Below are 25,139 nucleotides of genomic sequence, written 5' to 3' on the forward strand. Positions count from 1 at the left end.
TTGGGCCTTTCTAAACTAGCACTCTGTCAACCAACCCAATATATACTGCTTTTACAAGATTTTTTCGTTTCTTGATTTTGTAGATATTATATTAAAAATTAAGTAATTACACTTTTTTTCCTATCTTTCGAAGTAATTTTACGTTTGCAGAAGTAACTGATGTTAAATTCTAAATAATTTTTTTAATATACGAACACATAATTTGTGTTTATCCCGTTAAAATAAGCAAAAATCATTCAGGTTGATGGTGTACAAAAGATATCTGAATCAGGTATATAACTGACATGCTAATAAATTTAAATTTTGTAAATAACTAATATTCCCGTTTACTTAATCATACTTCTTAGGTTCAGACCTTCAGTGGATGAAATTTTATTATTTTGATTAGCAAAAGTATTGCGTTAATTGTCATATAAGTCACTTGATATGTTTCAAAATATCAAATGAATTATCGTAAAAGTTTTGATCTCTCTTAAATCACTGACAAGTTAAAATCTAAATTACAGTTTCAACGGATCATATACTGATTTCCTCGTAAATACGTTTCTTCAATTTGTATAACTTGCCGGTTGTGGAAATGAAAAAGATTTGTGCGGTCTCATTTGACTTTTCTTCCAAACTACTTAAAAATAATTTAAAATGTAATGTTAGGATTATTAAATTAATTATCAAAATTTATTCCCATATCACATGAAATCGATAACTTGATAAGGTAATTTGCGATTATTTTATTATTATAAAATTTTGGTAAACACACTGGGTCATTATTGTTAATGATATTGTAGCCGAACAGTTCATGACATATGAGATCCGTATGGGTACCGATTCGAGACATTTAACCTTTCTCTGATTTCAATAATATATGTATTTTTAATGTATAATTGATTGTCCTTAGATTTAGTCAAACCGCGTGGTATTTTATTTTTTTTGACAAAAAACATTCATTAAAATTTTCAAATACAGTCAGGATAAATCCCCGAACTGATAATACAACCTGATTGGAAATTAAAATGAGCTAAATATCGAGTCATTTTATTTTCAAATTGTTTAACAAACAGAATATAAATATTTTTGATAATAAAAATGATTACAAAGATTTTCAGAGCAATCCAGTAGTAGCGTCACAATTGCCCTGCGGTGATAGTCCCGTATTCATATCCGTCAGTTACGCCAACTGAGGCCGGGAATACAGATGTCCTCATATATTGAACAATCTTTCGTTGTGCAAGGAGAGCTTTTGTGATAATATTTTGTGATTCAAAGCGAGCTTCCCAGATCTCCCGATATATCAATTGAATCATTATCAACAGATCAAAATAACAAAATCGAACACACCAAAATATATTAAAACACACCAACCACTCCAAAAGAAGAGACACAAAAATATAGATGCACGAATCCAAACCAAAGGATGAAGATTATTGAAAATTATTGAAAGAAAAACAGAAAAAATAAGAGAGGAGAATACGTCTCTTGCGATGATAATAGTTATTTAAATTGAGTGGATGAAGGTGGAAGGGGAGACGGCGAGTGTGATGAAAAATGAGAAAAATAGGAGATCGACTCTCATCGCGGATTTACGCTTGGTATTTTATAACTACATGATTTTACAGTGAATCTTCTAAAATCTTGATTCTTCTTTCGCTCCGACTTAGATGACAAGTGCATGTGCTATGAGCCAAAAAAACCTTCTCAATGAAGTCAACTAAAGTTTTGTTATGACAGGAGTGGGTCAATAAACGATAAAATCAGACGTTTATTTATAAAATTTATGTTTGAACAGGGAATAAACTTTTAAAGTCAATGCCTTAAACGCTTCTATGAAGTCAATCTTTTGATAAAATTATGAATTCTTGGTTTCATACAGTGACATATTACATAATATAAATGGTTATTTAATCATTTGGTCACTGTCAAAGCTCCTAAACGCGTTATAATTTTCTCACGAGTTCTTTGCGTTGAAGCCATTGCATATAGGATACTAAGCATGTGATACTTTCGTACAAATGCACATTTGTTATATGAGAATCCAGAATTTCAGAAACGGCTACTATTGAGCAACCAGCTCGTCTAAAAGTTTAAGTTGTTGGAGGAAGATCTCAACAGGATCATATAGTTTAACAGCTCCATGACTTTTGTTGATCATTTCTTGATCATGAATATGAAGTTTGTGCAATGTTGTGTTTTCATTAGCATTTGTCTCCTTTGTGAACCACACGGATCATTCTGCGAAGATCGACAGTCTGAAGCATGCGAGAAGATCAGATATTGTGGGAAGCATATCATTCGATTCCCGTTTCACATTCAAGAAGAATCGTATTGCAGATACCCCGGATTCAACCTCACTTGTGTAGAGAATGAAACCTTAGTACCTGATATATCCCGAGACTTGTACCAAGTTAAGGATATATTCTACAGCAACAATTCTCTTCGCGTTTCTAATGTTTTCAGTTCAGACAGTGATTCATGCAGCCTTCCTAAAATTAGCAACTTACTGTTGCCTAGTGATGGTCGTTTTAAGCTACACAGCAGCGTAAATCTGATTTTGTCATCGAACTGTACTCCCCAGTCTGCTAAGAGACTTTCTAGCTATAAAGTTGGATGTGATCTTAAGACAAATGATACAGATTGGGTTCTGGTAATGAGAAGTAGTGATCCAAACATAAGATATGCATATGAGGCGTGTAAATCTGTAGCAGTGGTCCCTGTAAGTAGTCACAGTGGAGACGACGACGATGATGATGATGATTATCTGGCATTGTTGAGAAATGGATTTGTTTTGAAATGGAATGCCACCAACTGCAGCGACTGCAAGCCCCGTAAGCAACCTTGATCATTTTCTTCTTCTTAATTTTTCTTTTTCATATGCTTGTTAGTACAGTTTAAGTCCCTTGGCTTTGTTCATGATGCCTTAAGCTTCTTATAGCAGTTTAAGTTCCTTGACTTTGTTCATGATCTGAAATTATCACATTTACGTCTATCTCAGATTTCATAATTTGGTAACACTAATGGCACAGAAGTTCTCAAAGTCACTGTAGTAGTTCTCCAACTGCGATCAACAATATGAACATGCCTATGTGCACTACTAGAAGTTGCACATTAGGTTAGGCCTCTGCACCTTCCATAGATGATAGAACAGTAACAAACAACATAACAACTTGTCAAAAGATTGACCTTATGTCATTAGAATAGTGCAATCAACTTACTGATCTAGGTTGTTCTATAGTTTGTGAATTGTACTGACTGGTATTATGTAACAACCACCTTCCAAAACTCTACCAAGGCACCAACGAACCAGTTCCCAGTCTTTAACTAGGAAAAGAGGATCAATTACTTCCTAGCTCAATTCTCCTCCTTCTACAAGCCGGGAATCTTATTGTTAAGAGATTAAGTCAGTCTTCTCAACAGATCGAAGTTAATGATGACCAAGCACATCAGATTAATCTAGATAACAAAGTCTGCAGTTCCTTCATAGTGATGAGTGAACTGATGAAAAAGCTCTTCTTCTAATATTACACATCCCAGAATTCCACCTTACAAAAGTGCAAGGATCAATTTGTACTACTGATATCCAGTTCATCCCCATACACCAATTCTAGACGAGCCTTAGTAAAACTGCTTAGTTATTGCGCTTCCACTGTCAATTCTAGTTAACACTAGAAAAAGCACTACCTTAGTTATTAAAGATGCTCCATTTTCATATCTCTGCTCCTCGTTCAGACTGTATAACAGTAGAGGTCGTCATTATGTAAACTAAAATAAGTTAAGAACTGAGTATATTGCACAAACATCAAAGTATGTCGCATCTTTAAGTTCTTTATCATGACACTGCTCTCTAAGAATCGAAAGATTGTTTAAGATTGTCTCCCAAATTCAAGTTAATAGGCACTTCCATACACGCATTGGAGCTGACATGTGTGTTTTTCGTGTGTTACTGAATTGCAGATAAAGAGACTAGGTTGGCAGTGATACTTGGAACAGGTACCGGTACTATGAATTACTACTAACTCGGAAATATGACATGAAAATTGACCAACGATTTGACAACTACATTTTTCTTTATTCTAGTTGTACCTGGAGCCTGCATCATACCATTGTTGAGCGTCTTACTTATCTTGTGGAGGCGCAAGAAATCCAAGCATCGTAGCCTTGAAATGAACACTTCTACAGATATTGAGAATGGTGCTTCTTATTTTGGGATCCATGTTTTCTCCTACAAAGAGCTTCAAGAGGCAACAAATAATTTTGATCCTTCTAAACAACTTGGAGAAGGAGGCTTTGGAACCGTCTACTATGGTAAGAAAGTTACAGTCCTCACAATTAAGGAGAGCTGATTCAATTGTTTATCCATGTCACTTTTTCACGTAGCAGAATATGTTCTTATATTTTTTACCAGGAAAACTACGAGATGGCAGAGATGTTGCAGTGAAGCGATGTTATGAGAAGAGTTACAGGCGTGTGGAGCAATTTATGAATGAAATCCATATCCTCACCCTCCTACGACACCGCAATCTTGTTATACTCTATGGAAGCACTTCTCAACAAAGTGGTGATCTTCTACTTGTTTATGAATACATTTCCAATGGCACGCTTGCTGATCATATCCACGGAGATAAATCAAATTCTGAGCCACTCATATGGCCTGTCCGAATGAACATAGCCATAGAAACTGCAAAAGCATTGTCTTACCTCCATAGATGTGATATCATACACCGTGATGTGAAGACAAACAACATACTTTTAGACAAGAATTTTTGTGTCAAAGTTGCCGATTTTGGGCTCTCAAGGCTGTTCCCTACTGATGTTACTCATGTCTCAACTGCTCCGCAGGGCACACCGGGTTATGTCGATCCAGAGTATCACCAGTGTTACCAACTAACTAGCAAGAGTGATGTTTACAGTTTCGGAGTTGTCCTTGTTGAGCTCATTTCATCACTGCCTGCAGTCGACATAAATAGGCAAAGAAATAGCATTAACTTGGCTAATTTAGCAATAGACAAGATTCAGAAAAGTGCACTTCACGAGTTAATTGATCCGAACCTTGGGCAGGAAACTAGCACTGTAAGGATGACTACTTCAGTGGCAGCATTAGCATTCAGGTGTTTGCAACTCGACAAGGATTTGAGGCCTACAATGGATGAGGTCTTGGAGTGTTTGGAGCAGATTCAAAGTATCGATCTGTCAAAAAATGCAGCTCTACCTTTGCATGAAGGGGACGAAGATGCGTTGTTAAAGGACAGTAGTAAGCTAATGAATTCGCCTGTGGCTGTTACCGATAGATGGAATAGTACATCTACCACACATAGTACCAGCGAGTGAAAAATGCTTTTTTCTTTTCATTTGTAAGGGCTCTGATATCTAAGGAGATCATTTTTTCCACAAGGTAATTGTTTACAAGTTACAAGCGAAATCAAAGACAAGGTGATGAGTGAAAATTGTACCTACTTCATTCACCATTATAGTCATATGACTCATATCTAAACGACTCACATTATTACAATTGTCAGAGTGAACAAGGTAAAGTGTCAATTAAAATTTAGCTGTTACTTGATCTGTGTTCTCAAAGGTATTATAGGAGTCTGCTTGTTAGATGTGATTTCTGATCTGTTTATTTTTAAGTCATTTCCTACACCAGTCCCTTCTAAATGCTTGCTTTGATTCGCACAATCTTCAGCTTTAGGACAGGCTTTTGAATGCTTCTTGTCCGGAGGTAGTTTCCGGTCCAAAAGTTGATGTATCATCTCATACGCGGTGAATGTAATAACAGCAGATGGAGTTGTTCTCAGTAAGTTGGTGGCGCACCCACGATATAAACCAGAAAAGCCATCCTTTTGGATCACCTTCTTCAGACAATCAAGGCCACCAGCATATTGTGGTTTTAAATTCCTGACCTGTCCTTGTTCTTGAAGTCTAGATCGTATGACCTGGTTTATAACAGATAAGGTCTTACATTAATATAATAATCAAGGCCTTTTATACTCGTCAGCGCTCTGGTCAAAAGACCCATAAAAGACCTAGAGGGAAATTAAAAATACCTCATGCGGGTAAGTCACTACAGAAGCACCTATTTTAGCAAGTGAAGATGCAATTGCGACTTTACCAGCACTTAGCTCACTGGTGGTGGTATTATCTGAAAGACATAACATGCCCACAGCAAATTTATCCGTATATAGATTAATATATATAAATCAACCCAATCGAATCAAGACTAGAAGCATTACCTTTTTTCGCCAGATAGGATTTTATATTTTCATATGCTGGAAACTGGATAGCGACATGGCTTATCCCAACAAGAGAGGGAAGAAGGCCGCTGCATATCACATAAAATCCATTTCCATGAAGAAAATGTTAAAAATGATGGAATGGGACAAAAAACATGTATACATATCTATCTCCACATTACATTTTGGATCCATATGAATTTAGTCAAATTAGAGTCCATTTAAATAGTTCTGAACCCATGAAAAATTAACAGCAAACTGTGGTGATATAGCACTATAAGCACAAACTTAAAACATGTAGATAAATTAGTAACATGCTTTTAACATTATTAGCTGGAAAATGATTCTGAAAGTATACTAATTTCCACGTCCCGGAAAACATTAGATCAAGAAAGGGTATACTGCATTAGTTGAAAAGCATATGTGAAAGCCAAAGGTAGAAACTTCGCAGTTGAATTTAGTTCTGCACGAAGCACCAACCTGTACCATCCCCGAATCCCTTCCTCAAGAAAAATTTGTCTCAAGGCCGAAAGTGTGCTTTTGTAAGGAACCACGCCAGGTCTCATGCCCTGTGTCTAGTGAGAGTAAATCCCAAATAAGTATACATGGGAAAACTTAGAAAAACAATAACAGTAACAGAAATAGTTAGTAACTGAAAGCCTAGTTAATCAATCTATTAGACTTGGTATTACAATATACGTTACAGTAATCACAGGAAAAACATCAAAATTATTTTTCCAATTGCTTTGTGTGCAAAGAGGCCGCAGAGCTCAATAGCTCATTGCTTGCAATTGCAAGGCTTAGAATGTGGTTAAGTCAAAAAATCATAATTCAATGCACAAAATAAACATAAAAAAGACAGCACTAAGATTAGCAATTTCTCTGCTATAGGTTAAAAATTCTAGTCCACGAAATATAGAGAAGAAAACCCAATTAATCGCCCACCTAACATAATGTTTCAACACTTCTTCTACTCGATCTGTTTCAAGAGTTACATTATATTAATATTATAGAATAAAAACTAAATGTAAAGGATAGGGGCCAGGATGAAACTGGAGTACTCAACAACATACAAGGATAGCAACATCTATACTTGATTCTATATTTAGCACCAAGTATAGCATTTTGCTATTTTGCATCTATGTTTAGCATCTAGTTGGAGTGAAGTTTTTCTATGGGTGCTATATTATAGATATAGCATCACTTTTAGCTCCACCATTGAACTTCTTTTAGATATTCCTAAATTAGTGCTGATAGATCTCGCTAATATTCTAGGAAAAACACTATCTCTAATAGCCAAATGAAATACTTTGCTTTTTGTAGGCAACCTACAATAAAAATATAATTTGATGCCAACTGAGGGACAAAGCAATAGATTCTAATATTTGCATAATCAAAATATATACCTGAAGCCTAGTCTTAACAACCCAAAGCGGATTTGTTGCAATTGCTGTTGCTGCACCGGCTCCTGCAGCAGCTATAATATTAGCACCAATCGTAAGCTGGCCACTGCTGTCTGCTTCATTACCACAATAATAAATTTGTTCAGCAAAACTATATCAAGTGTCCGAAAAGGTTCAAAAGTCTTGAAGGGAGAAAAATGTTGTCTTCTATTCCCAGCCAGTAGAACTATAGAAGTAAACAAATATTGATAAGTACACAACAAAAATTACCAACCATGTGAATGGAGCAGGGTTTTGAGATTCCCGTAAACTGCAAAGTACACCTACATGTCAAATTAACAGTTTTGTCACTTGAACGGAATAAGAATAAAAAAATTAGATTTCTACTCCAGTCTATTTTCAGTAGTGTTACTTCAAGCAACAAAAAAGAACATACGCTTAGCGATTTGCGCCATAATAACAAAAGGTTGAAACTTTCTCACAAGAAGGGGTGGTAAATAATAATATAAATCTTTGTTCTCGTTTCTCACTGACAAAAAATAAAATACAAAGAGATAAATTTTTGGTCTGGAGTATAGCATTTTGTACAAAATGATCAAGACAAACAGGACTAGCAGCTAATATATTGTTCCCATTCCTAGCTATTTTCAAGTTTCAAGATCCATGAAAATAGGAACTTTCCAATCCTCGAGAACTTAGGTCAAAAGAGTCTACCAGCTATCAACGACAGTGGTTCCCAGAAAGGGATTTATAAGTTACAGAAAGAAATAGAAAAAGGAAAGACAGCCTAATCTCAAAGAAAGTCTGAAAAGCCACAACCAGTGTTAAACTTTTAATTTGGACCATACGCTGATATTCTTACACAATATAGAAAACAATAAAGAACAGTAGGAGGAGAATCCGAAACCACACTTCTGTAGTCCCTATTGTTTAGTAAATGTAACTAAGCACTTCTCTTCATTAAACTTATTTAAAAATGACACTTACTGCCCAGTTTGGAAGTAGAGCAACCAATGTTGGTGATAGTCCACGATATAAGCCCTTCACACCCTCGGCTCGTATTATATTTTGAAAGCTGGTGATAATGATGCCCCCTATTCACCAAGAAAAAACGCAAGTCAAGGCACGAAAGGATCAAGAATAAATGGCAGGAGGCAGAAAATATCAAAATGAACATTTCGAAAGGGGAATCAGAATTCTAATCGTCACTCTGAATATCGTAGATTAAACAAACAATGAGTTATTTGACAGTTTATTTACCAAAAGAAACATAAACCGCAACTGTGCCACAAATTTTTTATGCAGTAAAAATGAACTAGTATGTCTATCCACACACACCTTTATGACCAGAACGAGACAATTCAGTTAAGCCATGAACTTGCAACCTTGTCTTGATCACATCCAGGGGGCACATAATAGTCGCAGCTATAGCACCTTCATATCACAAACATTATACATTCTTAAAAACATGTCAATTATGCCTATATAACAACTCACTACAATTAAACAGACTCATCATGTGATCATGTACTTCAGCTATTTCACTTTTCCAATTCCTAAACACATAAACTTGTAAACCAGTTAATCACTCCAAACAAAAGCACTAACCATTACCACACAATTCAACTCCTAGTAAACAGTCCTTTATTCGAGATTAATTCCAGCTAGTTACATACTGTAAATGCATGTCACAACAGATTTCTACATACTAATGCAGGCTAATATCATCATAATGAAGTACAAATATCATGTCACAATATTTTTTCGATAAATGAATAATCTCGATAAATTAACATTTTCTCGAAATAAATAAAATTTTCCGGTCCCGAGGAAAAAGAAAATTACCAGCTGAAGCACCAGCGCCGGCGTCACAAACGATGTCTCTAGCGCTTCGGACGCCGGCGGTCATCTTGATCGGAACTACTTTACAATTTATAAACCCGAAAATTAAATTGTAAGTATGATATGAAAGATGATCGGTTATTTTTAATGGAAATACATGTGGGTTTATGTCAGCAAATATGGAAAGCGTGTTGGAGTTGCTATGAGTTTTAGGTAGAGAAAATGTAAGTAGAGTTTGGACATTGGGATGTGTGATTAACAGAACATAACAGAACAGAGCAGAGAGTGGGATTTTTGTTTTAAATTTAGACAGGAGAACTGCACAGTGGGCTTGTTTGGTCTGATGAAGATGACATGATGTGATATGACCCGGCCGGCTTTGATTTAGACTGTGCCCACTTCCCAGCGAGCTTTATCATCAAAAAAATTTATCCCTTTTTGACTTCTGACACCGGTCATCGTAACTGATTTACTACTAATTTACGTCTAATCTATAAGATCAAATATAGTCATGCGTGATCTTGTTGAATTCGTATTTATGAGTATTTTAATACAATAAAATTTTATATTTAATACTAATACGAAATTAAAGATATTAACAATCAAAAGTGTGCATTGACAAACGTGTCCAACACAAATAGGAAACGTTTTTAGTGACGGAGGGAGTAATAATCTATCTCTCATGTATATTAAACACGAAATATTAAAAATTTGGTCGTTGGTTTTGGTCATCTTTATTTTAACAACTCAAAATATGTAATTATATTTAACATAAAAAACTCTTCTTAATAGAGTAATACTCACAATATAATTATATAAATATAAATAGAAGCTCGAATGGTTGGCTCAGTTGGTTAAATAGGGATAATTATCCTCTTGATTGATATAGTGACCAGGAGAATAATTATCCTTTCTTTAACCAACTGAGTCAACCCTTGCGGGCATGATTTTCAGAAAATTATGGATGAATTTCCTGAAGGTATGTGAAAATTAACTTTCACTAAATTTTATTTGATTATTAAACCTATTCTTCAATTTGCATGTTGATATTTTTGATATTTAAAGTAGAGTACTTATTTTTGTTGATTTTTTGTGATATTGACACTCTTATGATGATTAGATCTAGTTATATATTATTTTTTGCTTATAACATAGGCTTACATAATGTTGTGGAGATTTAGTCTTGATTTTGTTAGTAAATTACGAATGATTATTATAATAATGTGGTGATTTTTTGTTATACTAACACTTTTGTAATGATTAGTTAAGGTTTTAGGCATTATGTGGTGATTACGCATATGATTTTTGAAAATCAAGAACTCGGGGAAGCGATCCCCAGGCGCGGGTCTTTGAAAAGCTTTACAGCCCGTTTCATCCCGGTGATTTCCAAGTCTTTAGGCTTGGTTATCTCCACTATCTTTGCAACCGTTACAAAAGAAAACCAACAGTTAAAGCTAGAAAGACAAGTTAAAACTGAAAATATAGATAAGAAGATCAAAGTTATAACTTACTTTTCATTGAGACAGGAGAGAGCCCATGCTCTACGAGAACGGTCTCCTTAATAAGGTCCCATAAATGGGACGTGCCATTATCCTTAGTAAGGATATCAAAGGCCTTTGTCTCTTCCTCGGACAAGATAATGTCGTTGGGGCTCCTGTCGACTACCTGTCCAAAAGATGAACGGAAAAGGATGCCTCAATCTCCTCCTTCCCAGACCAGATAGATGAACTCCTTCTTCCACCTCAAGTTGTTGTCCGGGATAGACTTCCCATTGACAATGTGGGGGATTGTAGGGCGTTGGTTCAAAGAAACCCAACCCAGATTCTTGTTAAGGCTGTTTTTGAACAGAATTTTTTTCCTGAAAACAGCTAATGTGGGGGCCAAATTGTGCTTAGCATTGTGATAAGAAACAAATAATTTATCTCCAAACATTTAGAGGAAGTTGGCAGGGATTAATCCCAACATCAGCAAGAAGAATAGGAATAAAAGGGTGAAAAGGGGAACCTGACACCTGCCCTGATGATATCCTTGAAGACGAACAACGCATCCTTCTTCCAATGGCAAGCCCTGTCTGCGGCCCTAGCCAGAATCAGCTTGTAGGGCTTCTCGATCTTATACATAAGGTTCATTCTCTCCATCTCCTTCACATTGTAGAAAATATTGATGTGATCGAACACATCCAAGTGATCGTTAGACGGGTACTCGTCTCCCCGGGTGTTAATCATGTCGATTAAAGAAGGGTACCTTGATCGAATCCGAAATTCACTCGACTTTTTAGCCACGTTCATTTTGGCCAAGCGAAGCGATTTTTTGTCTACCATCTGAAAAGTGCAAAGAAAAACAAAAGGATATACAGAACATGGTGAATATATGCATGAAAAGTGCAGAAAAAACCCAGAAGAGATGAAGACATTCATCCGAAAAATGAAGTATCTATGAAGATATTCATCGAAAAAACCAGAAAATAGGAAAAGAATGAAAAAATATAAAGGATGCAATAAACATACATGGAGAAGATATGAAGATTTGAAGATTTTGTAGGAACACTGAAAGATTGAGTGCCGGAAATTGCAGAGATCAAATTGAAAAAAGCCGAAAATTGCAGAGAACTTTTGAGGAGAAGTTTGTGAAATGAGAAGTGAGAAAGAAGTGAATCTACTCACTCTAATATATAGGAAAATTTAAGGAATATGGGCTATTAAAGGCCCATAAGTCAAAGGCCCAACGGGAACAAAACCCAAATTCTGGAATATTCTTGAACTTTTTAAAAGAAACAACTAAGGACCATGGCCCCAATCCAAGTTGGATTTGGAAAATGAAGGACTATGGGCCCAATCCAAATTGGATTTGAAAAATAGGCCCGTAAGCCCAACCCTAATTGAATTTGGAAAAATAGGCCCGTAAGCCCAATCCAAGTTGGATTAGAAAAGTAGGCTCATAAGCCTAATCCTAATTGGATTTGGAAAAATAGGTCTGTAAGCCCAATCCTAAATGGATTTGGAAAAGTAGGTCCACAGGTCCAAATAAAATTTGCAAAATAGAAGTTCAAACTATTATGGTTGAATGGAAAAAGGCAAGACAAGGATTTAGGTCGAATTTCAGGTCGAGAGTTCTAGTCAAAAAATTTAGACTAGAGGCCCCAAAATAGACCATAAATTTGACCAGGATTTAGGTCGATTTTCAGGTCGTGGATCTTAGTCGAAATACTTCAACTAGAGGCCTCATAATAAACCATAAGTTCGACCAGGATTTAGGTCATAATCCAAGTCGTGGTTCCTGGTCAAAATCTTTCGACTAGGAAACTACAAATGGCTAGAGCTTCGACCAGGATCCTAGCCGAATTCCTGGTTGTGGATCCTGGTCGAAAATATTCGACTAGGCTACAAGAGTTGGAAGAAATTTTGATTAGAATCCTAGTCGAAATTTTGACTCGGATCATGGTCGAAAATAACAGAAAATTTGAAAAAAAAATCCTGAAATTTAAAGAATTAAAAGAGTAATCTTGAAAATTTGACCGGGCAGCGAGACCCCCGAAGTTCCAGCATTGGGGCATTAGCCGATTCAAGACATATACCAGCAGAGGAAGTATGAAAGGAAAATGAGTATGAAAAATTTCCAGAAAATAGTTTGAAGCCTCGAAAAGGGCAAATCGTTGTAAGATTATAGGTCGCTCCACACTTTATGCTAGAAACGATACCTTGCAAGGGAATAAAAACTTAACTTCTATGAAATCCTGTACGGTTTCCCAGAAGTTGGGGGACAAATTATAGGGATAAAAATAATCCTGATTGCGTAATAAATGAGCGCATTAATTAGACCCAATTTGGTCTAAAGACGAAACCCGGTTATTAGGGCCCAGTAATTAATATGTCATTAATTGGGCTCAAGGGGCCACAAACCAAGGATTTATTATTAAATTCGTGGGTCATGAATCAGCCCAAACTGTGGTTGATAAAACAAGTTCAAATTAGAATCAAACTCTCAAAATAGTAGTCCTCAAGCCACACAGTCCTATAAGGAAGCAAATCCCTACATTTTAGGACTCCAAAGTCTATTCTAAATCTGAGACCTATCCACCAAGTCTCCTAACGCTAATCTAATTCAAGACATCCTATGCCTATATAAGGGGGCTCACCCCACAATTCAAAACTACGTTTTTAACTTGATCTTTGACTTACAACAAGGTACATAGGCATATTGTGAAGGAAGATTGAGTCACGAAGCACGAGAGCGGACAAATAAAGCCTTAAGCTCACAAACCATAGTCTTAAATACAACATTAAATACATCCTAATTTTTTACTCAAGACAAAGTTATAAACTAGGAGTCTGTTAACTAAAAGTCAAGAATAAATAAGAAAATTTATACATTTTATTAATAAAGAAAAACATTGTTTTGATGGAACACGATATTAGTAAAGTACCAAAATACCAGACACTGATAAAACTCGATAAATGAATACACTTGGGAGTGGACAATTTTATTCATTTAACAAGATTATTCATTTATCGAGTTTAAAAATACATTGTCTCTGGGACCATAAAAAATTATTCGTTTGACGAGGTTATTTATTTCATTTATCAAAGTTCTTTTGTAATAGTTATTGCTTTTTAATTTAATTCGTTAATTTCAATTCAAACTCTTAAGTTTGATTTCATTCATCTACATATATATACAAGATTTATGTATTTAATTTCACTTTTGAGATTTTATCATAATTTCAGTTTTGATTCCCCATGAGAGCTACTCCCTCCGTCCCATTGGATTATTTATGTTACTTTTCGGCACGTTTTTCAATGCTCGTTTAAAATATATTTCCATAATATATTTTTTTAAAAAAATTCTGAAAAAAGTTTGATCATGTTTAAACTTTTATTCAAAAAAAAATTTAAGAAAAAATATTATGAAACTATACTTTATTGAAGTCTCGAAATACGTGCAAACAATGTACGTAAACTATCCAGCGGGACGGAGGGAGTGCATAATAGTTAAATAACGATGGAATAGTATCTAAATACCAAATTTTGGTTATAATCATATAATCTAATAAATAGTTTTACTTCAAATTCGAGTTCGATTTCCCGAATTTTGGTTATAATCATATAATCTAATAAATAGTTTTACTTCAAATTCGAGTTCGATTTCCCGTAACTAGATAGTTATAGAAGATTTTTTTTATTAGTTTTACTAATTAAATTTCACCCTAATTTAACTTTGATTAACTGTATAACAATTAAATATGATGACCGAATAATATGATTGATCATTCTCGGCCCGTGCTTGGCACGGATTATCGTCTAGTAATATCAAACATAAATTTAATAATTTAATTTGATTATTACCCGATTAATCCGTTACATTGTGTATCTCGGTTAAGTCCAATTCCCGCTTTTTACAATACCGGTAAGGATTGAAATTTTTTAAATATAAATTGGTTCAAAAATTAGACAAGTAAAATATATTTCAAACATTTGAATAAAAAATATGTATATTTTTCAAATAAAAAAAATGAATTTAGTTTAAAGTTTAAACTCGCAGAGTGTTGCTCCTTGCTACATTCTGAAATAGTGGATCAGCCTCTTCAAACTATAGTCTTCACCAAATAGTTCAGCCTGTTACTTTGCAGAACCTGATCAGAAACTGTGACAACCAATTACTAGTTCACTACATAACTCTCACAGTCTATATTCATAAATCGTAACCTACAAGAATCTTACGGCAAAGATCGGCATTTAATAATTCACATTTTTCTTACCTTTCCTGTGTTTTTCAGGAATAACTTACCATCAGCCTTAATCAGCTGCATTGTGATAAAAGTTCTTCATTTATGATCCATTCATCTCCCAGATATGAAGTCTGGTCTCGTCAATGTATACCTAAACTAAATATCAAACACGTCGATTTATAGTGCACACGGAAGTCCAAGGCCAACTGATCTATAATCGGGTTCTAATATCCGCAGTAGAATTTCAGCTGCTGGTATGCTGATCATAGTAATACTTATATGGAGTTTCTGGATGACTTAAAAATTACATAGAATTAGTTTATGAAAATAAAAGCATGCTTTGTTAACATATGAGTAGTTGTAAGCCATCTCCTTAAGAAATGAGGAATGGGATTTCTATAAGGTTGGATGAAGCAAGTTAGCAGACGATTACACTATTTATTAAATGTTGCGAAATCTGTCGAAACATTAATCATTTTCTTATAATTAATATTTTCTAAAAATGAGTTTTTCCCATTACAGAAACTGCAAATCTTGTATTACAGCCATTCAAAACACATGTAAAAGTATCATTAATGTTTGGTTACATTTGTTCTTGAATGAGCAATTGAATAATAAGTTTCTTGTTTCAGCTTTAAATTCTTCATTATACAATATATCCTTGTCAAGCTGCTCATAAGTTTAAAATTTTTGAACTTTTTTTGTATCTGAAACATGGCACTTCTTTGTCTAAAATCAAGTTTCAGGTACGATGGTTGCAAAGATCCCGAAAAGAGCAAACGAAATTTCAGAGAAATAATCTCAAAAGCTCCGAAAAACAGTGAGTGGTTTGCTTTCAGTGATCTCTATCAGTATCAGGGCTTTTGGTTCACTCCCAAGTTCCTGGAAGGAACAATACTAGCACAAGAGCAATTCAAACCTCAGTCCAATGATGTTATTTTGTGCAGCTATCCACGAACAGGCACTACATGGCTTAAATCGTTGAGTTTTGCCATCATGAACAGAAACAATTCAGATTCTTCGATTAATCCCCTGTATTCTGTTATGCCCCATGAATGTGTTCCCTTTTTGGAAGTTGATCTTTTTCAACAAAAAACCATCAAATATTATCCTAAAGTCCCCCTCGTGGCAACACACCTGCCTTATAGTTCACTTCCTGAATCTGTTATGGACTCGGCTTGTAAACTAGTTTACATCTGTCGAGATCCAAAAGATGTGTTTGTTTCTCTGTGGCACTTCTTAGGTAATGTGAAAGACACGGAGACAAAAATTGACGAGTTCTCTTTGCAGAAAGGATTTGATTTGTTTTGCAATGGGGTTTCGTTACATGGACCTTATTGGGATCATGTTTTAGGATATTGGAGAGCTAGTTTAGAATCTGCAGAGAAGATACTCTTTATAAAATACGAAGATCTCAAAGAAAACACTTTGCTTCATGTGAAGAGATTGGCTGAATTCATGGGATATCCATTTTCTTTAGATGAACAAAGGGAGGGTGTGGTCGAGAAGATAATAGAAATCTGCGACTTCAATCATATAAGGAATTTAGAAGTGAACAAGAAGGGGGAGTACGCCATATTTGAATCTGTTGTGGTGCAGAACAATAAGTATTTCAGAAAAGGTCAAGTTGGAGACTGGAAAAATTATCTAACTGCGGAAATGCAAGAACGTTTAGACTGTATCGTTGATCAGAAGTTACAAGGTTCAGGCTTAACTCTTTGTTAATTTTCCCCAGCAAAACTTCGCCAATGCAAGCATTACTTTGTGGAAATTCGCCTTGGTGCTCTGGGCCTCTGGCCTTCTTGTAGCTGTAGCTCCATCAGTTTAATCGTAGTTTTTGTCTAAGCAAACACTACTCTGGTACTTTTATTGTTTAGTATGCTATTAAGAATTAATAAAAATCTAGACTTTTTTTTGTTTCACAATCTCAGTGTCGCGCAGCAAACAATCATAACTAGCAATGTGTATAGTTTTATCCAGAGCTTCTGCAAAAGGTGCTCCATTTGTCGATTATGATTTCATCAAGTTGACAAGACGAGCATCCAGGCCAGTCCATCCAGTACTCTCCAGATGGTGCAAATGATCATCTACAAGATCATGACTTGTGAAAAGGGAAAAAAAGGAAATTAAAATTTTAAAGCTTTATAATGAATGAGAATCAACACTGAACCAGCTAGACACTGCATATGTTTCCATTTCTTGTCTTGCTAATTAAAGACTTCAGCTAGTGACTAGTGTTAGCATGGTTTCTCAGTCAAACAAAGGTTTCATGCGACTCATAAAGCCATTATTTGCAAGTGTGTTGTCGATAGCTTTTTATTAGTCTGTGTATGTGTGTATTTGATAATCCTACTTTCGCTTTGATCATCTTTTGCTTTATCTTTTTGTCGCTTCAAAATTAATCATGTACTTTGTATAATTGAGTGTTAGTACTAGTTAGAAAGACATGTAATTAGTATGTGACATCCCTGTAGAATCAAGGCACTCAACTTACGAGATGTCGAGAGTTCGAATCTTGTCAAAGATAAGATGTAAGTACGATTTTTGTATCCAAAATGAATCTTATAATGTCCATTTAAGTGGAAATAAGATTTAAAACATGCAATGTGGTAGTGGTAGCAGTAGCATTACAGTTGAGAATTACTGATAAAAGACAGAGGACAAAGTAATGGATCAAATTTCAAAATAACAGAAGCTTTATTCCCAAGCAACCTCACTACCAGAAAAGCTATTATTCCGTAGACAGTAGATCACTCTTGTGCTCATTTGAGTTCAAACACACCTTTCAATGATTCTGAAACTTCAAATAAGTATTGTTACACATCCATCCTCTATCCAAAAGAAGGGACAAAAAGCCTAAAATAAGTGATCTTAGAATACCAAAAAAGTAGAGATTATATATTCAATAGAGTATTTAGAAATCCTTGATCATGTAAATCGAATCGAATTTTTTTCCGATTAAATTTAATAACTCTCTCGATAATATGAAGTCAAGGATTTAAATATCGAAGACATCTTGAAAGATCGGACTGTTATAAATGTCGTATATTTGAACAATCAAATGCCGTAAAAAATGCCTGATTCGGTCAAAAAGGTTACTCCATTATCAAATTAGTTGTACTACTTTACTAGTTATATGTCTTAAGACCAGCAGCCAGACAGAACAACACTAAGTTAAGTTCACTCTTCATGCACCACATTCAACAACTGTGTACTAACAGATACAACACAATCAACAATGCAGCCATTACATATGATTCTCCCTCTCCTCTTCTTACACTTCTCTCATCTCCAAGCTCTCCTTTATTCCGACACGCAATCGTTACTAACATTCAAATTATCTTCAGACACTTCCAACAAGCTCACTACATGGACTAATGCAACTGATCCTTGTACATGGTACGGCATCCATTGTCTGCACAATCGAGTTTCGCGTCTCGTTCTTGAAAACCTTGAGCTCACTGGTACTTTCACGTCTCTTAGCTCGCTAACTCACCTCCGTGTATTGAGTCTTAAACGTAACAACCTTTCTGGTTCTTTACCTGACATGTCTAATTTTACTTCACTAAGACTAGTGTTCTTGTCTCATAACAAATTTTCGGGTGAGTTTCCTCTGTTTTTGTCGAGGTTGTATCGTCTTGATTTGTCGTATAATAATCTCTCTGGTCATATTCCGGATAATGTGAATAATCTCACTCACATTCTTACTCTCCGATTAGAAAGTAATTACTTCTTTGGTAAAATTCCGGAGATTAATTTAATAAATCTCGTAGACTTTAATATTTCGGGTAACAAATTGACTGGCGGAATACCAGAATCACTTTCCGGTTTTCCGCCAAGTGCATTCGTTAATAACGTTCTTCTTTGCGGAGCTCCGCTCCAGAAATGCAAAAATGCCCCAACTAGGCCTGTAGCTATTGCTTCACCGTCAAGTAAACCAATGACAAATGCATCTTCTCCGAAAAGAGAATTGCCGATTTCAACGGGGAATATTAAGCATAAAAAAGGAAGCAAGATTAGTACTCTGGCAATAATCGCAATTGTGATAGGCGATTTTTTTGTGTTAGTTTTGTTCTCATTGCTCTTATACTGTTATTTTCGGAGGAGCACGGGAGAAAATGACGATACAGGTCCTGGTTCGGGTACAGAGATCAGTAGGATTACGAAAGGGAAGAATGTAGCCTATTCTTCGAATCAGCACATGACAGGCCAGCCCGGGTTTGAGGGAGGTAAAATGGTGTTTTTTGAGGGGGCTAAAAAGTTTGAGCTAGAAGAGTTGTTGAGAGCTTCCGCGGAGATGTTGGGAAAAGGAGGGTTTGGAGTGGCATATAAGGCGGTGTTGGATGATGGAAATGTGGTCGCGGTGAAGAGATTGAAGGAGAATGGGAGTAATGTGAGTGTAAAGAAAGAGTTTGAGCAACAAATGGAGGTGTTGGGGGAGTTAAGGCATGAGAATGTGGTGAGCTTGAAGGCTTATTATGTTGCTAGAGATGAGAAGTTGCTGATTTATGACTACATGCCTAATGGAAACTTGTTTTGGCTTCTTCATGGTAACTTCATAAAATCTCAGTAGTACTAATCTTTTCTACTGTTTTTCATATTACGTAAGGTCGTATGCAGGGCTATGCTGAGGCAATTTCCAAGGTTCTAACCTGTGATTTAGCGGATAACAAAGTAGACACTTTGAACATAGTCCCTATGTTGTTATGTCTATCATGCATAAATTGGTCAGAGTATTATGTAATTTGCGGATAACAAGTAGACATGTTGAACATTTTTCATCGTGCACGGATGAATTGGTAGGAGAAACAGACTCTGAATGTCTTCACTCTTCATTCATATCATGCAATGCGTTCCATACACTAATCAAGGTAGATGTGGTTAAGGAACTTACTGGCCTTAAGTTAGATTGAAAAGATGCAGTTCTGTTATGTTGAAAGTATTAAAGAAAATAAGAGCAGAATAGCAACAGCCTTTGTGAGTGGGTTTTATTTTTGTTTATTTGCTAGAAAGAAAAATATTCATGAGTGGTGTTTGTTGGTTAGTGGCAGCACCTTTAACACAAAACAGTTCTGTATTTCTCATTGTACCATCTTCTACCCATAACTGTATGATAATAAAATAGGCTTAGTCGATCCCATACTATTATTTTGCTTAATGTAGATATGATGCTATTTGTATATTTCATTTATCTGGAACTGTTTTGACAGGTAATCGAGGACCGGGACGAACCCCTCTAGACTGGGCCACAAGGCTGAAAATTGCAGCTGGTGCAGCCAGTGGACTGGTGTTCCTACACAGTTCATGCAGGTCCCGTAAACTTATCCATGGTAACATCAAATCCACCAACATCCTGCTTGACAGGTGTGGCAATGCCCGTGTTTCGGATTTTGGCCTCTCCTCCTTCACAACCTTGTCCTCTGTTGCTACCAGATCAAATGGCTACCGGGCTCCAGAATCACAAACACACAATAGTCGGAAACTCACAGATAAATCTGATGTGTATTCCTTTGGTGTTCTTCTGCTAGAATTGTTAACTGGAAAAAGCCCTTCAGTTGCAGGGGATACTGGTGGTTATTGTGATGTAGTTGATTTGCCACGATGGGTGCAATCAGTGGTAAGGGAAGAATGGACTGCAGAGGTGTTTGATTTGGAGCTGCTACGGTACAAGGGAGTCGAGGAGGAGATGGTTGGATTATTGCAGATTGCATTGACTTGTACTTCAGAGTCACCTGATCAACGCCCCACCATGAGTTCAGTGCTGAAAATGATAGAGGAGATTCGAGGTGTTCAAGCGTCTTCATCTCACAACTCAGTTTCAGATTCTCCTGCTGTCGGTCTCTAATGCTAGTCTTCTTTTATTTTGGTTTCCTCTACCACATTCATAGATTTCATCTGTTTACACTATTTAAACCACTTATAAATCACAGTCAGAGCATCATCTTATAGTGTTTAATCTTTAGTTCTTTAAGGTTCTCTGCAGCTTACCTCAACTTTGTCACGAATTTAACGACAAAGGTCAATTTCAGCATGTTTATGACAGTAGAATCTTAAATCGAATGACAATGAATGTAGCAATCATAACATCGTATAATGAATACTAGAACCACTGTAAATCTTTAATATATGCTTTTCATTTAACACTCTGTATATGAAGTCACCATGCTGGCTTTACTAATGTACATAAAAACAAATGAATAATAGTGAAGGCACAGGTAACTCCCTCAATAAATTGATATATAAATAATGACTATACCTATGAATATTTAAAAACCTGTCATGGGTTAAAATGCATAATCTTGGGTGCAAATCTCAACAGCCTGTCCAGAGCATTAGGCAAAAACTTCCTCGCAAACAAGAAACACGCATTGGTTGTATTGCTAGTATTTTCATTGTATCTGCATTCTTCATTCCTCAACTTATTCAAAAACTGTTCTGTCACATCTGTTCTTATGTACCTCACTGGATGTGGTCCGCCCCTCGTCCAATTGACCCAAGTTACGGTTCTTTCTGAATTCCTTTCAGGAAACTTAATATTTACAAATGTAGGCAAGTAATGTTCATCAGCATAACAAGAACCTTTGCAGTATTTTTGGAACACGGGGAAGTAGGTTGTATCTGAAATCACCTCAATGGCTAAATCACGGTCCATCTCAAACCATTGTGAACCTTTTCGCCATTGCTTAATACTGATAGTAGGATACATTTGGTGGTTATAGCGGCCACGGCCAACTGGGGCTGCCAGATCATAAGCCTCAACATAGTTCTCAGTGGAATTCATCAAGTAAGAGTAAATGGTAGAGAAGTTGAAGAGTGGAATACATGATTCTGATAGGAGAATAAAACGTTGGTTGGAGAAATCAAGAAGAGCATTGGCTAGTAAGCGACGTTCAGCTTCAATCATGTTAACTTTTCCCCATTCAACTTTCTGCATGACATATCACAATTTGTGTAAGATGAAGCCCATCATTCATAAAATGTTAAACCTAATAAAAGTGTAATCGATGATATTCCAGTTCTAAACTGCCATTCAAAACGTATGCATGTGTGAAATAAAACAAATACAGGGACCAATTCTACAGCTACAATTTTTTGTGAATGTTCATATGTTGTACGTATGATGGATGAAATGATGATCAAAACAGGCGAAAACTTAACTAAAAGTTTCTCCCTAAAGAGGTTTACCTCGTAGTCTCCTACATTTTCTAGTAGAAGCTTACTTTCTAGACCTTTTAACTTGCATTACATATTTTGATGTTCATACCACCAATCAACGGTGAATAGTGAATTGATTCACAATCACTAACTACCCAAATGTAACTTGTGACCATTTTTGTTAGTTTGTTTGTGCTTGTGCCCACACTTTTTCTAGTGTCAGAAGCCTGAAACTAAAATTTAACTTCTTCCAAGCCCAGGCACGTGCACTAAAGATTGGAAAAGACTAAACTGTAAAACATTCGAAGGTTCCTAGGCAGTAAGAAGGCGAGGGAGTTCTGGAGAAATGTGGAGATAAGATGAAAAAAGTAGGAAAGACAAAAGCTTTCAATGGAGTTGAGTGGGGGTGCCCTTCAATAGGTTCTACAAATGCCAACCCATCTGAATGATGTCTGATGGTCACAGACCTAAATGTATGAAATTAGTTAGGTGCACATTTCTTGCCTGTACTATAAACAATATGCCGACATTAAGATTTTCAGAATACAGATTCTGGATAACATCTTCTTCATTTACTTGCATAATGGTCCTACGCTTATAGATTTTTATTAAATTTTATCTCAAATAATTCACTGTCATATATTGATGTGAGTCAAGTTGTGCTCTGCACATTTGTGCGTTGAGTCATTTTCTCTGGGACACTCTAGCTATGCATTTGAGTCACCATTGTATTAGACTTGTTGTGTGTAAATTTCTTTCCTTTCCTCCCCCTTTTCATCCCCCCCTCAAGCAGTTTAAGTTCTCAAGAAACCGAGTTATGCATAAAAAGACAATTCTCGCGGAAACTCCCGGCTTAGTAGAAGCAGATTTCAGTTTTCACTAAACGATAGTTTTTAAATTTTTTCTGAGAGGTGCGAAAATGCGTTAGTTACAAGGATTTTTCTAGTGTGTTCCAATGGGTACATGCTAAGAAAGTGTGATAGATGAGTTGTAAAAATTTGATTACATAAAAATCTCTATCAATCAAATTTTTATAACTCATCTATCATACTTTTTTAGCATGTGCTCATGGGTATACACTAAACAAACTGTAGTTACAATGCTAAGATTAGAGATGATGCTATATAAATATTTCTAATTAGCATAAAATCAATATCATAGTGTGTAGTGTTACTTTATGAAAGTATTAGCCGACATTGTTGCGCATTGACAGAACTCAAAAGTTAGAAAGTATTAAGAAAATCAATTTGGTGGAAAAAGCAAAACAAAAGCAAAACAAGTTGTGTTAAATATAACTCCCAATTCCGATTTTCCAGAGGAAATAGTTAAATTCCTATATATGAAAGTAATATATGTGCAACAATTTCTAATTAATCCTAATAACAAACAGTTGAGATTACAAGTACTTGATCAAACTATCAAATGATAACTCGGCAAGAAGATAGGAAATTTGATTTCTAATCCTAATAAGAAATGCAGCCTTCTCCATGTAGATGATTACGAATAAAAATTACCAATAAAATGTGCCCTTCTTGATCAGATTCAAACGAGAACTAAAAAGCTGTGAGAAATGTACGAGATCATTAAACATGTTTACGCATACATCAAAAATAATAAGCTTACCTTGCTAGGGATTCTCCGGCCAGTAATAACTGAATTTTTCGACTCAGAAGAGCCATTAAAAGATGGATCAGAATGTACATATATCGAATACAGCCCTTCATTGCCTTTAAAAAACAAGTCCCACAAGGGTGCAAAAGTAACAGATTGTCTCGTCAAGAACATGAATGCAATTTTCGGAACATAAGGTCTCGGAAACTCGTGTATTTTTGGAACCATTGATGCTCTCCATAACAATTCATCATCACTCATGCCATGCATGACGCTAGGTGGCCTAATATATTCCTCTAGTCCACTCTGCAATTTTCTTTCGTTTTCGATATCGGATTGCGGTGGAGATGGCAGTGATGGTGGTGTTAAAGATTGTGTGTTGGAGGTTAGAGAGAACTGTGTGAGTTGGAAGTTGAGAGAGATGTTTCTTAAGTGAAAGGTAAGTATTATTCCAAGAGTTAAACCAAAAGCAAAGAAAAGTATGTATGAGAGGAGGTTTACAAATTGTTTTGGGATGTTGTTTTGAGTTTGATTCTTCATTTTTGTGTGTGATGAGAGAGATGAAGAAATGATGACAAAATTTATAGATGTAGAAGAAGAGTTCAAGAGACAGACAAAATATATGAGGTTGAGTTAGTTAGAATAGAAGAGCAATGATTCTTTCTGGGAAATAGATTTGGAAGTCTACACAGATACACTTGTATGGGTTTGACTAAATTAATATACAACTTACAAGAATTATGGTGATTAACACATAATCTGTTTGATTGACTGTTTAAAAATCAATTTCCTCTGATTTCACTCCTCTTTACCATATCTGTACTATTAACATGGTGATAACTGATGTTGTATCCAAATTTAAAATGTAGTAATTCATAATTTAGGGGCCTTTGATTTATAGACAAATTTTAAGAATAACACACATTAGTTATTTAATAATTTTCTACACCATTTTTAAATAAATAATGTGGAATGTTGAAAATTAAAATTTTTTAGTTATGTCCTTTTTAGCTGTCATGTTTTTAAGATGGTTAGGCCTTGTATCTTGTGATAAGTCTTGGTTCTTACTCTACTATTGTCCATATTTATTACTCAAGATTTATTAGAACATTAAATATTATGATGCGTAAGGAATTTAAGTTTAATTATTAAAAGACCAATTTATGTATTTATTAAATAAGT

General features: G+C 35.6%; 5 protein-coding genes across 7 annotated transcripts; 3 read left to right on the plus strand and 2 right to left on the minus strand.

The window, feature by feature from the left end:
• The first annotated feature begins 1,926 nt into the window (after nt 1–1,926).
• Nucleotides 1,927–5,551, plus strand: LOC141677764 (LEAF RUST 10 DISEASE-RESISTANCE LOCUS RECEPTOR-LIKE PROTEIN KINASE-like 1.2). Its single transcript, XM_074483824.1, has 4 exons — nt 1,927–2,819; nt 3,946–3,981; nt 4,069–4,296; nt 4,397–5,551. Exons 1-4 carry the CDS (start codon nt 2,129–2,131, stop codon nt 5,317–5,319), a joined length of 1,878 nt encoding a protein of 625 aa, XP_074339925.1. The 5' UTR covers nt 1,927–2,128; the 3' UTR covers nt 5,320–5,551.
• Nucleotides 5,356–9,837, minus strand: LOC141677765 (nicotinamide adenine dinucleotide transporter 1, chloroplastic). 3 transcript variants are annotated; one of them, XM_074483826.1, is made up of 9 exons: nt 9,470–9,837; nt 8,963–9,058; nt 8,612–8,718; nt 7,899–7,947; nt 7,628–7,737; nt 6,702–6,796; nt 6,222–6,310; nt 6,036–6,130; nt 5,356–5,924 (listed from the first exon to the last, which is right to left on the minus strand). In XM_074483826.1, the coding sequence occupies exons 1-9, from the start codon at nt 9,531–9,533 to the stop codon at nt 5,544–5,546; spliced, it is 1,086 nt and encodes a 361-aa protein (XP_074339927.1). In that variant the 5' UTR covers nt 9,534–9,837; the 3' UTR covers nt 5,356–5,543. The 3 variants fall into 3 exon arrangements, with proteins under 3 accessions (XP_074339927.1, XP_074339926.1, XP_074339928.1); XM_074483825.1 differs by having other exon boundaries at nt 7,628–7,740; XM_074483827.1 differs by lacking the exon at nt 8,963–9,058 and having other exon boundaries at nt 7,628–7,740.
• Nucleotides 9,838–15,905: 6,068 nt separating this feature from the next.
• Nucleotides 15,906–17,255, plus strand: LOC141676528 (flavonol sulfotransferase-like). The gene has a single exon (XM_074482193.1). It carries the CDS (start codon nt 15,906–15,908, stop codon nt 16,914–16,916), a length of 1,011 nt encoding a protein of 336 aa, XP_074338294.1. The 3' UTR covers nt 16,917–17,255.
• A 1,095-nt stretch (nt 17,256–18,350) lies between these two features.
• On the plus strand, nt 18,351–21,067 carry LOC141677601 (putative leucine-rich repeat receptor-like protein kinase At1g68400). The gene is made up of 2 exons (XM_074483604.1): nt 18,351–19,741; nt 20,402–21,067. The coding sequence occupies exons 1-2, from the start codon at nt 18,430–18,432 to the stop codon at nt 21,034–21,036; spliced, it is 1,947 nt and encodes a 648-aa protein (XP_074339705.1). The 5' UTR covers nt 18,351–18,429; the 3' UTR covers nt 21,037–21,067.
• Nucleotides 21,068–21,285: 218 nt separating this feature from the next.
• Nucleotides 21,286–24,619, minus strand: LOC141677602 (glycosyltransferase BC10-like). Its single transcript, XM_074483605.1, has 2 exons — nt 23,970–24,619; nt 21,286–22,119 (listed from the first exon to the last, which is right to left on the minus strand). Exons 1-2 carry the CDS (start codon nt 24,495–24,497, stop codon nt 21,469–21,471), a joined length of 1,179 nt encoding a protein of 392 aa, XP_074339706.1. The 5' UTR covers nt 24,498–24,619; the 3' UTR covers nt 21,286–21,468.
• Between the last annotated feature and the right edge of the window lie 520 nt (nt 24,620–25,139).

The sequence above is a fragment of the Apium graveolens genome, chromosome 8, assembly GCF_009905375.1.
Source record: "Apium graveolens cultivar Ventura chromosome 8, ASM990537v1, whole genome shotgun sequence".
Classification (NCBI taxonomy): domain Eukaryota; kingdom Viridiplantae; phylum Streptophyta; class Magnoliopsida; order Apiales; family Apiaceae; genus Apium; species Apium graveolens.

Excerpts from the sequence above, each read along its gene's own strand:
- LOC141677602 (XM_074483605.1), bottom strand. The coding sequence starts at position 24,497 with ATGAAGAATCAAACTCAAAACAACATCCCAAAACAATTTGTAAACCTC. Across the intron at positions 22,120-23,969 it reads GCCGGAGAATCCCTAGCAAG|AAAGTTGAATGGGGAAAAGT; the intron begins GTAAGCTTATTA and ends TATGTCATGCAG.
- LOC141676528 (XM_074482193.1), top strand. The coding sequence starts at position 15,906 with ATGGCACTTCTTTGTCTAAAATCAAGTTTCAGGTACGATGGTTGCAAA.
- LOC141677601 (XM_074483604.1), top strand. The coding sequence starts at position 18,430 with ATGCAGCCATTACATATGATTCTCCCTCTCCTCTTCTTACACTTCTCT. Across the intron at positions 19,742-20,401 it reads CTTGTTTTGGCTTCTTCATG|GTAATCGAGGACCGGGACGA; the intron begins GTAACTTCATAA and ends CTGTTTTGACAG.
- LOC141677764 (XM_074483824.1), top strand. The coding sequence starts at position 2,129 with ATGACTTTTGTTGATCATTTCTTGATCATGAATATGAAGTTTGTGCAA. Across the intron at positions 3,982-4,068 it reads GGCAGTGATACTTGGAACAG|TTGTACCTGGAGCCTGCATC; the intron begins GTACCGGTACTA and ends TCTTTATTCTAG. Across the intron at positions 4,297-4,396 it reads CTTTGGAACCGTCTACTATG|GAAAACTACGAGATGGCAGA; the intron begins GTAAGAAAGTTA and ends ATTTTTTACCAG.
- LOC141677765 (XM_074483825.1), bottom strand. The coding sequence starts at position 9,533 with ATGACCGCCGGCGTCCGAAGCGCTAGAGACATCGTTTGTGACGCCGGC. Across the intron at positions 6,311-6,701 it reads GGGATTCGGGGATGGTACAG|CGGCCTTCTTCCCTCTCTTG; the intron begins GTTGGTGCTTCG and ends TGTGATATGCAG. Across the intron at positions 5,925-6,035 it reads TAGTGACTTACCCGCATGAG|GTCATACGATCTAGACTTCA; the intron begins GTATTTTTAATT and ends GTTATAAACCAG.